Consider the following 11,037-nt stretch of genomic DNA (forward strand, 5'->3'; position numbering starts at 1 on the left):
CAGTGGGGATGCAGCTCAACGGGCGCCCGACCCCGCCAGGCAGCAAGAGCGCCAGCGGTACTGACACGCTTGTGCCCCTGGGGTGTGCTCCCTGTCCTTGCTGGGCATCCTGCGTTCCGGGGGGATCTTTTTAAAAAACAGCCCAGCCCCCATTCTAAACGCCGCGAGCTCCTGCAGAGCAGGCCCCGCCATGTGCCCCGCGCTGCCTTTCTGGCTCCGGCTTCCGCTCCCGCAGCTGCTTTCCTTAATCTTCCCTTTTGAGCCTTAGATATAGCCCAGCCGGCCACAGTGCAAACTCAAGGGCAGGTGAACGACGAAAACAGAAGGCCCCAGAGGAGGAGATCAGGTAACAGCTGCCGCCACCTGTGCTCTGGGCCCGCGAGCCACCCCGGTGCGCTCTGCCTGCGCTGTGCCCGCTTCTGTCTGGGGCCGCCTCGGGATGCTCTGTCCCCTCTGTCGCCCTGACGAACGTCGGCTGGAGGGCTCATCAGCCATGACTGTCGTTTCTCTCAGGGAATAGACGAACCAGGAATCGCTCCAGGGGGCAAAGCCGCCCAACTCACGTCAAGGAGAATACCATCAAGTTCGAAGGCGACTTTGATTTTGAGAGTGCAAACGCCCAGTTCAACCGTGAGGAGCTGGACAAGGAGTTTAAGAAGAAACTGAATTTTAAAGGTCTGACTCGTTCCTGGAAGGTGGTGGTTGTCCTCCCGAGCATTGTCCATAGAATGGATCAGGGAGACGCTGGCGCCGTGGCGTGAGGGCGGGGCTGCTGACATGGTGGCCAGTGTCAGAGTGACAGTGCATTGGATGGCATGGCCCAGGGACAGGGCCAACAGGAGCCAGAAGCAGAGATGCCACTTAGCACAGAGCACTCTTGGCAGCATGTCACCAAGGCCTGAGGACAGCTGCGGAGCGGGCCTGCGAGGGCCTGCCTGGTAGAAAGGTGCTTTGTCTGCGGCCCAGCATCCTGGGGTGTTCTTCTCTGTGCAGATGACAAAGTGGAGAAAGGGGAGGAGAAGGACCCGACACTGGTGACCCAGAGTGACGAGGTGCCAGCCGAGGAGGACCACCTGGGGCCCAACTGCTACTACGACAAGTCCAAGTCCTTCTTCGACAATATCTCCTCTGAACTCAAGACCAGGTCGGAGGGCCCGGGGGGCGGCGAGGGAGACCCCGAGGGGCTGGCGGGAGATGTGCTCCGCCTCGGGGGTCCGAGCCCGGCGTGCTCCCGAAGATGCACTCACCTCAGCGCAGGCAGATCTTGTCAGCCCCTCTCACACTTGCCGTGATGCTTCCTGTCCCCAGCTGACCCTGGTGGCCTGAGGCCCTTGCTCCCTGAGGCAGCTTGTGAGAGTGTTGTGTCCTGGGCCTTTTTTTTCACCTGACTGCTTGGGGCTGGTGACCCCGTTGTGGGCTTTGTTTTTAGCACCAGTAGCTGGTGCTCCGGTGGTGTCCCCTGGACACGTTGGACAATAAGAGAAACAGAACAAGTGGGGTAGACACTCGGATCTGTCTGTTCTGCAGACGGGGCCGGGCACACTGTGCCGGGTACTGAGGGTACAGCAGAAACCAGCCAGGAGAGCCTACCCCCCATGCCTAGGCGTCCTGGTGGGGGGAGGTAGGTGGGGGAGGACACACGCGTTATAAGGTACAGATGCCCTGGGGAGAAGCACATGGGCGTGCGGGGCGGGGGTCAGGCAGGAGCGTGCTGAGGACTCCGAGCGTGAGCGAGTGAGGAGGCTTTCCCAGACAGCGGGGTCACCCTGAGCGCTGCAGGGTGCTGTCGGGCGTCTTGCCATGTCTTTAGTGAGCGCGGCCACGGGCCACCGCGGAGGTTTTCCCAGTGTTGCGGGGCGGGGTGGAGGGAAGCTTGGCTTCTGCACGTAGCTGATACGGAGGTGGTGGGGGTTGCTGGTGGGATATGAGGGTGGCGGCAGACTTGGGCCGTTGGCCAGGGGTTCCTGCTGTGTCTTTAGACCAGGTGGCTCTTTGGGGTGGCTTGGCAGCAGCTCGGCTGAGGATGTGGGGCCCATAAACAGATACGGGGTCCTCGCAGGAGGTACACGGGGGTGTTGGCAGCATACCGAGGTGGCACGAGGATGCTGGAACAGTAGGGTGCTGGTGCTCTGTCCCCACCACCCCTAAAACAAGCATATTCTTAGGGACCCTGTCCCCAACCCCCTTGTCATCCAGGAGAAGCTTGTTTGGACAGAGGGGACCATGATCTCCAGGTTTTGGAGCCCAGTGGGCACTGGGCTTGGCACACAGTGAAGGCTTCGTTTGGAGCACATCAGGGTCACGTGCTTGCCTTCAGTGACAAAGCTGTGCGGGTTTTGTGCATAGCAGCCCATTTCTCAGGACAGGCCTGGTTGACGTGGCTGGGGACATTGGTAGTGTTGGGTCTCGTGCTGCAGAGTCCTGGCTGGGTCGCCCCTCTGCTGGCTTCCAGTGACTAGAAATTCCTCCTCCTGGCCCGGGAGGCTGGGAGTGGGTGCCCCGGCTGCCTGACTCATGCTTCTTGTCTGGTTCAGTTCCAGGAGGACCACATGGGCCGAGGAGAGGAAGCTCAACACGGAGACCTTCGGGGTGTCGGGAAGGTTTCTCCGTGGCCGCGGTTTCCGGGGCGGATTGCGAGGGGGCAGGGGCACCGGTACGACCCGGCGCAACCCTACTTCCCACCGAGCTGGCACGGGCAGAGTGTGAGGGGGCAGCCAGAGGTGAGTGAGGGGACCCTCCAGGTCTTCTGTGGGGAGGACGCGGGATGGGAGCCTCATCAGGAGGAGCTGTGAGTCACGCTGTGAGCCAGGGAGCGGCCGGCTCTGGTGTGCAGTGAGAAGGGACGCCTCGAGGTTCAAGGCCAGGCCGAATCACCCAGCGGGCTCTTAGGGACGGCGGGCCCCAGGCCCCGCGCCGGCCAGTGGAACCCAGCCCTGGGGAGGGGCCCAGGCCACAGTGGGTTGCTGGGTGCCATCACTAGGGTAGGGGCGGGTCAAGAAGGAGAGCCTGTCACAAGCCGGGGTCGCACTGCCCGAATGAGGACCCGGGTGATGTGTGTGCCCCCGAGAACCCCAGCCGAGAATGGGTTATGGTGTTGACCCGCCCCAGTCGGGTGAGTGGGAGCTGGAGCGGTGTCCTAATGGCTTTCACAGTGGCTTGTGATGGGACTGTCTGGGAAGCTCTAGTCTGAGGGGGAAGGGAGGGGCAGGGTGAGCCGCTCCTGCTTGTTACTTAGGCCACAGTGCCTGGCTTGGGCTGGGGCGCTGCAGAACACCACGGGCCTCGCGCTTACTCGGTGTCTTACCCTTGCAGGCTCCTGCCGAAGCAGCAGAGACGAATCTGTGTGAGGGCCACGGAGGACACCGCACTGATGGGAGACGCTGGGCCCCTCTGTTTACTGTTTGCAGAATTCCCACGTGCTACTTTTGTTCTGGACTTCACGCGACTTGGACGTGGTCTGAGTTGGAACCACTTGTTTTGGGGAAGTGTTTATGGGAAGCCTCTCCGGGGCGTCAAGATCTTTTGTTCTTACTTGCACACAGTGTAATCTAAGGTTTTGGTATTTTGCAAAGAGGTTTCTAGAACGAAAGCTCGATTCTCATTTCGTGACTTTTTTTTGGCCGCTTTGACTTTGAAAGTGGAACTAAATCTCCTTGGGCAGTGTGGCAGCCGGGTGCGGCTCTGTAATCCAGCTGGCCCCTGGTGTTGCTGGCCTGGCACCCCCGTGCCAGGTGGGGTCTCAGGAGCCAGGCAGGGCCAGCACAGGGGTGAGGGGGTGGGTGGGTCTAGGACAGGGAAAGTGGGGTGTCCCGCAGATCATGTTGTAGAAGCAAACCAGGCACCCTGGTGTCCAGATGGTGGTGTCAGTTTTGGGGGCCGGTAGGGTGGCAGGCTGGGGGTGCATAAGAGGGGCCCTTAACATGAGCTAGGAGCAGAGCGTTGCTCAGAGCCCATCTTCCATGGGAATTGGGATCAGGTGGGAGCCTAGGACAAGCCCCCTTGGGGTGTCCCCGTTGTTTCTGCCACGTCCCTGCCAGCCCCTGACCTGGGTCAGCCACTGTTCAGTGTCTCAGCCACTTGGAAACAAGCCAGTCTTTCTTGCAAGGTCGGTTGACCGAGAGCATATTCCTGAGCTGTAAATAGTTGTGTTTTTGTTTTACAGGGGTGGAGGGAGGGTGGGAATCCTAATCCACGCTGCATGGGTAGGTGGGCCAGCCCTTCAGTGTAAGCATGCGTCCCTGACGGCGTCGTGTTGAACACGAGCACCTTGGAGACTAAACCCCCTCGAGTAGCTGTAAGGTTTGGTTCTGTATTAAGTTACTGTAAAAGCTTGGGTTTATTTTTGTAGGACTTCCTGGCTAACTAAGAATTAGAACGTAGCAACGGGGCTGCTCTGTTGGAGTACTGTAAATTGTACTTATAAATAAACACACAAACCTTTAAAACTTTCCTCTCTGCTGTGAAAGTAAATAGTGCTGTTGACTCTGCCCAAATCCCACCATGCCCAGCACGGCTGCCCCAGGCGGGTGCCATCAGGCCCCGAGCTGGTCGGACTCGGGGGGACCTCTGGGGCTCTCGAAGCAGACGACCCCGGCTGCTCTGATTGAAGTGCAGGGCAGCGTTTGCTGGGGGCCGCCTCACGGGGCGAGCGGCTCTGCTCTCCGCACGCTTTGGACATAAAATTCTACGAACTCGGTTCGCAGGTGAACCTGCTGCAGATGCGGCCCCGTCTCCCCCGCTTGGCCTCTGAGCTCCCCGGAGCACCCGTGTTCTTGTTGCCTCAGCAGCTGCTACAGGGCGGACCCCAGGCCCACGTGGCAAACCAAAGATGGCTGGTTTCAGACGCGAAGCACCCACTCCCACTGAAATGGGTTTCTGGGCAACTAGAAGCCCCCCCAGCCAGCTCCCTTCTGCCTGTCTGCGATTGTGGGGCCCAGAGCAGGACCCACTGGCGGGCGGTTGGCCTTTTAAAGTCTGGGCCTGGCTGTCAGTTTCAGGATTTGAACAGTCTTGGCAACCTTCCTTTTTATTGGCAGTTACTGTCTTTGACCCATAAAAGGAGCCCTCCCATAGCGTCCATGATTGATGCACGCAGCCAGAGCGGACGGTCTAAACCTCAGGCAACTCTGCAGTTGGTCTAAACAAGTATTGCCTCCGCCGAAATTCTAAGTAGTCAAGTCATAGTTACCACCTATGACTGACCTCGCTCTTAAAGTCTTAAACGGAAAATTTTTTGACAATTACCCATTTTACGCCGTGCTTAGGTATCGGCCTCTGGACCCCCTTTTAGAAGTGGGTACGTAGGTGCTGTTAACTGAGAACCCGGAATAGAGGCTGGAGACCGAGGAGGAAGGCCCAGAATCGTGGCGTGGTTCTGAGGGAACTGGCCCAGGACCCAGGGCCACCGCCGCACCAGCCCGCCAGCTGGGCCTCGTGCGAAGCAGCAGAGATGGTTTATAGGACCCTTCCACAGGCAGCCTTCTAGCTAAACGGTGAGGGCCCGGATCAGCCAGCACCAGAAGTTACGGGAGACAGAAAACATGAGAACTGTTAAGACTTCGTCTACGCAGCCCAGAAACAGCTGTGAACGCGGCTACAGGGTTCCCAGTCCGTGCTGTCGACGCCGTGTCCTGCGTCTCTGCGTCCGCTGGTCTCCAGCAGCACCCGTGCACTTGGACTCCGAGCCGCGGGACCCCACACACTGTCGTCTTGGAGCCTGGCAACAGGAACGGGGGGAAAACCCCACTAAGGAGAACAGGCAGAGATGAGCAGAGAGGAAGACTCCATTTCCTCAAGAGTTGCCATTACCCCCAAAAGACACACATTCTCTAAAAAAAAGGTTAAAAAACAAGTTTATTGCGGGACGCCTGGGTGCACTGATGAGCGGAATGGAAATGCCTTGTGTAGAATCCTCCTCCATGATTTGCATTAAAAACCGGCCGGCGAGGCCATCACGACGCTTTCTTCTGTTTCTTCTTTTCGTTTTCTTCTTTTTCTTTTTCAATTTCAGCCACATATTTCTCAATTTCCTCAGGATTTAAAATCTACCAGAGAGAGTTCAAGGTCAGCCTCCAAGCCAGGTGAGCGGCCCGAGGGGCGCTCCTTGGCAGGTGATCACCAGAAGGTAGAAGCAACCCCACAGCTGGGGACAGCTTTGGGGGGCCAAGGGGACAGAGGCCGGTCTGCGGGGAGCCTTGAAAGAACCACGCACCTGGTGCCAAGGCCGCAGCAGCCAGCCCAGAGCTTGCACCCCACCCCCCACCCCCCGCCGCGGATCCCTGCAGAGGCCGCAGCGGGCGCGGCCAGTACCTTGAGGGGCTGGTCTCGCCTCATGATCGCCAGCTCAATGTTTTTGCCACCGGACTGAACCACCTTAGGGGGAGAGAAGAGCATCAGACACCGTTTCCCAGCTCGAGACCAAGAAGCTCTGCCAAGTGCCTTGAGCAGTGGCACGGCCCTGAACCCAGCACTGGCACACGCTCGAGTGCGAGCACCCAGAGCTCTGGGATAGCTGTGCTCCGTCCTGTCACCTCTTGGCATTCAGACTTGGGCTGGGTCCCCTGTCCTTTCTCCTGCAGAGCAGCTGTGCCCTGCCTGCCCCTCCGTGCGCGGGCTTTCCGGCGATCTGCACTGTCCACTAGGCCCTCTGCCTCTGGCGTCGCCTGCCAGCACTTCCAAGGTCTTGACCAAGCCCAGGTCACCCCACCCTTCCCCCTGGTGCTCCTCATTCCTGACCAGCAGCAGCCTGAGGATCGGGAGGGCTAGGGGTGGCTGTGAGCTGGGCTCCTGGGCAAGTGCCCAAGCCCTCTGCTGCCCTAGCTGCCCGGCCGTGTGCCTGCACGGACAGCGAAGCGGAGACGCCCTCGCCGCCTCCTTCCTTGTTGCCCAGTTCTGTGTCACCCACCCTACCCAGCCCTAGGAATGCCACTCCAGCTAGGCATCTTCAATGTCTTCTCCAGGTTTCAAAGGCGGGCTTACTTCCAGGAGGGCCCTGATGACCAGCTTAATGGTCAGGTCGTCCGTCTCAATGGCTTCGTCGGTATAATTCTTTTCTAGAAATTCACGCACTGACTTGGCACCCCGGCCTATGGCATTGGCCTGAAAGAGAGGTGTTGCATGACATGGGGGGGTGACAATCCAGAGCCAACCCAAGAACACGGACACCCTGTGTGGGCCAGCCAGTGGCTGCCCACTCCCTGTCCCAGGTGCTGTGGTGAGCAGCGTGGTGGGAGGTGGCCTGGGCCCCGGGCCTTGCCCTGCGCCTCCTGTTCACAGGGGGCTCTTTGGAGCCGGGGCAGATTCTTGCCAAGAACTCCGCTCTGCTCCCGCCGCATTGCTGAGAACACACGGCCGTTTACGTGATGCCGCGTATCCTTACACCTCGCTGCCCTTTCCCTACAAACACCACCGTTTAACGACTGTTGCCGCCACGTGAGTCGAAGTTTTGTGGGACAAAGGGGTTGTGTGCGTGCCCACGCATCTGTATGAGGCCAACGTAAACCGCACAGGCCTGGGCCCTCCCGCCGGCCTCCCAGGCCTCGTTACTGTGGCAAGACGGACCGAAGTCTATTCTGCCAGGGACTCACCTTCCAGGCGTGGTACGTGCCCGACGGGTCAGTCTGATAGAGTCTCGGGGTACCATCGAAGTCAAAACCCACAATCAGGGCGGAGATGCCGAACGGCCTGCGCCCGTTGCTCTGCGTGTAGCGCTGGCGGGAGGAGGTGCGTGTTAACGTGCCGACTCCGCACGCAAGACCCCTGAGCCCACCGGCACGCCACCCTGCCGCGCTCTGGTGCGGGGCTCAGGGGCTGACTTTGACCCCCCGCCATTCGCGATTCGGATGACCGACAAGATGAGCCAATACTGTCTGCGTTCCTGCCGCCCTGCATTTTCCCCTAGAAAGCTGTGCTCGGGTCCGCGACTGCACCATGAAGCACGACTGAGGCCACGTGAAGCACGGCAGACGCGCATCCTGGCTGCACAGCTGGCCGGCATGTGGCTGGCTTTCAGCCTCCTCCCAACTCCTTGATCATCCCCAACGGCAAGACAGAAGCTGTCACTTCTCTTAAGTGCATTCAGACTGCCCTGTGCCACTAAAGGGGACAGCGCCACTGGACGGGAAGAGGCCGGGGCTGCGACAGGGCCCAGCCACGGGCAGGGGCCCCACCTGCTTCAGACTGGCGATGTAGCGTGTGATGTACTCCACGGTGACGGGGTCCTCCACCGTCAGCCGGTGGCTCTGGCACTCCACCCGGGCCCTGTTGATGACTATCCTCGCGTCGGCGGTGAGGCCTGCAGGGACGGCAGAGAGATTCGGCACGTCCGCTACGACTGGAGACAGTGCACACAAGCGGACAGCAGTGCCCCTCGGGCGAGTACCCCAAGACCAGTGCTTGAAAACCCGGCGCTGGCATCACACTCAAGGGACGACCACCAGTGCACCCGGTTAGCCTCCACGAACTCCCCTGAGAGCACTGGACAGACGAAGAGTTGTGTGTCAGACCACGTTCAAACACACTGATCTTGTGCTCGGGCAAGTGAAGCCCTAGGTTAGTTGAGGTGGACTGGGGTCCTCTAGTCTGCGGGACCTGCCCAGGGAGGAAATGGGTTCCAGAACAGCACGCCCCGCCCACCCCGCCTCCCTGGCACCGTTGGCTGTGCCGAGCCTGACCTCGCCCGGGTCTGTAACTGACCCAGTGACATGTGGACAGTGGTGGTGGAGGTGCCGGCACAGACCCCTCGTCCTGGGGTGCCTGTGCTTCAGCCACCTGGGGCAGGGAGCCTCCACACCCAGAAACTGGCCAGTCCTTTCTGAAAGACCCAAATCAATTGCTTTTAAAGGACGTCAGTTTACCCGGGGTGCACGCGGGCCTCCCGAAAGCCCGCCCCCGGCCGCCCCCAGCCGCCTCCGCTGAGCCAGCACTGGCCCCAGCTCACCTGCGAAGGCCATGCAGACGTTGTCGTCCAGGGCGCAGATCTTACGCACGGTGCGCTCATCCTGCAGCTTGGCCACGGACTTCTTCTCCACACCGAGGACGACAATGTCCCTCCCTCGGACGCCAACCTCCAACGAAATCACCACGGCGCTTAAGAAAGCAACGTGGCCCTGCCGCCAGGCACAGCTCCCAGAGCAGGTGTTAATGGGTCCTGCGACTCCCACCCCCGCGGGCCACCGCTGTGGACACCACTCCCCGCCATCCATGGGAACGGGCCACTCCAGCAGAGCTCGTCCAGGCACCACGACCGGGTGCCCACTCCCGTGCCTTCAGCGCGCTGCTCTACGCTAAGCCACAACACGGCTACTGCTATGGAAGCGGTGTCTGCACGCGTACACGCCACTCTGGCCCAGTGACTTGGCCACCCCGCAGGGCCTTCCAACACGCACACACAGGCGGTCCTTCGTGAAGGGCCCTGTGGCCGCCACACCCTTCTGCAGCTGCACGCATGGGCACAGGAGTGGGGAGGGCCGACTTCCTGCCAGGTGGAAGGCCACCGCATCAACTATTACTGGGCTCAGCCCTCTTTTTATGGCGAGTTCTGCACAGCGGTGAAGGATGCATTAAAAATTGAAAAAAGTCCCTGGCGGCCAGTCAGCCTCAGTCAAGCTGGAACAGACTCAGAGGGTGCAGCCACTCTGCAAGGCAACACCAGTTCTTTGTCCAGAGCAGCACCCCCCCCCACCCCCGTCCTCCGCCCAGGATGCCCGGAGCACCCTCTAGTCTACGACAATGAACACTGTCTCCATGTTGCCAAATGCCCCCGAGGCCAAAACGTCTGGTCTGCAGCGTCAGATTTGAAGGCGCTTTCTCAGCAGGTGACCTTCAAAGGCACCAGGCCCAGAGACACCCGGTGGGTTAAGCAGAGCCAGCCACCCTGGCTGGCCCGAGGTGGTACTGGGGGAAGGTGGTCAGTGGACTCTTTATCCAGTGTTAACACGAATGAGGCCACAGATGGATTTTGAAGCTTCCTCTCTAAAGATGCTCAAGAAACGAAAACAAGTCACAGCATAGCGTGTACCTCATCTGCAGACTCCATCCCCCGAACTACTCGGTGACAAGTAAACGCTGTAATGACCGTGTTCGTGTGTATCACCAGCCCACAAGTAAATCCTCAAAGACACCATGAATTTAAAAAGAGAGTGCCCACAAGGCAGTGGGTCAGTGCCCTGCCTGGGGGCGGGGAAGGGGGGGAGCGGAGGTCCTTGCCTGGAGCGGTCAGGGTGCATAACTGCAGAGCTGATCCTGAGAGCCTCCGCCCTTTGTTCTCAAAGCCCACTTGGACCTGGAAGACAACTGCTTTCTCTAACATGGAACGTGCCCTAACCTGGGAGCTGTCTGGGCACAGGCCACCTAAGTCACCTGCTCACCTAACATTCACCCAGCCAGTGACCAGCCAGCCCTGCTGCCGACTGCCTGGGCCTCCACTCAAGGGTGGTGCATCAGCACAGCCCACACGCTGCAGCCACACCAGGCCCTCCTGAGGCCAGCTCCTCCATGCCCGGGCAGAGGTGAGGTCAAAATGGCCGTCACCACCCAAGCACCCATACCCGGTCTGGAGCTACGAAAAGGAAAGAGAATGTGGCACTTTGAAGCTCACCACTCACACCTAATTTGCTGGTCTGCAGGGCACCTGTCGTCAGTCACCAGCAACATCCGCCTCAATTGCCGCGGCTGAGAGTCCAGCGTTTCCAGGAGGGCGTCCCATCAGACTGCCCTGTCCCGTCCGCTCCCAAGCCGGGCACCCACTGTGCACAACGTGTCCCTTTCCACTTCCTTTAGCAACACCAACGTTGCGGCTCCTGTGTCCAACTAAAGCCACTGTACTAATTCCAAAGGCCAGTCGGACAAAAAGCAACCGACGACAAAGAGCAGGCTGTCAGCACGGCCACCGGCCAAAGCCCGATGAGACGCACCCGGCCCCACCCGCCCCGCGGCCAACGCCGCGCTCCAGGCCTCCGGGACCCAGAGGGACGCGCTGCCCACCCCGAAACCCTCATGTGCACAGCCGCGTCGGGCCCACGACCGCTCCGGCCCCCC

At 60.1% G+C, this 11,037-nt stretch overlaps 2 protein-coding genes across 2 annotated transcripts in view; one reads left to right on the forward strand and one right to left on the reverse strand.

Moving 5' to 3' along the window:
* LSM14B (LSM family member 14B) overlaps positions 1 to 4,450 on the forward strand; it is an 8,721-nt gene extending 4,271 nt beyond the window's left edge. Inside the window, 6 exon segments of the mRNA XM_011382985.2 lie at positions 4 to 57; positions 269 to 346; positions 514 to 675; positions 994 to 1,144; positions 2,535 to 2,720; positions 3,313 to 4,450. Of these exon segments, the coding sequence (XP_011381287.1) occupies positions 4 to 57; positions 269 to 346; positions 514 to 675; positions 994 to 1,144; positions 2,535 to 2,706 (617 nt within the window). The 3' untranslated portion in view covers positions 2,707 to 2,720; positions 3,313 to 4,450.
* A 1,385-nt stretch (positions 4,451 to 5,835) lies between these two features.
* Positions 5,836 to 9,218, reverse strand: LOC105307466 (proteasome subunit alpha type-7). Its single transcript, XM_011382986.2, has 6 exons — positions 8,939 to 9,218; positions 8,169 to 8,293; positions 7,587 to 7,709; positions 6,979 to 7,098; positions 6,310 to 6,372; positions 5,836 to 6,044 (listed from the first exon to the last, which is right to left on the reverse strand). Exons 1-6 carry the CDS (start codon positions 9,201 to 9,203, stop codon positions 5,952 to 5,954), a joined length of 789 nt encoding a protein of 262 aa, XP_011381288.1. The 5' UTR covers positions 9,204 to 9,218; the 3' UTR covers positions 5,836 to 5,951.
* Positions 9,219 to 11,037: the final 1,819 nt, after the last annotated feature.

Source organism: Pteropus vampyrus, unplaced genomic scaffold (assembly GCF_000151845.1).
Source record: "Pteropus vampyrus isolate Shadow unplaced genomic scaffold, Pvam_2.0 Scaffold500, whole genome shotgun sequence".
In the NCBI taxonomy this organism is placed as follows: Eukaryota; Metazoa; Chordata; class Mammalia; order Chiroptera; family Pteropodidae; genus Pteropus; species Pteropus vampyrus.

Excerpts from the sequence above, each read along its gene's own strand:
- LOC105307466 (XM_011382986.2), bottom strand. The coding sequence starts at position 9,203 with ATGGATGGCGGGGAGTGGTGTCCACAGCGGTGGCCCGCGGGGGTGGGA. Across the intron at positions 7,710-8,168 it reads ACATCGCCAGTCTGAAGCAG|CGCTACACGCAGAGCAACGG; the intron begins GTGGGGCCCCTG and ends TCCTCCCGCCAG. Across the intron at positions 6,045-6,309 it reads GGCGAGACCAGCCCCTCAAG|ATTTTAAATCCTGAGGAAAT; the intron begins GTACTGGCCGCG and ends TCTCTCTGGTAG.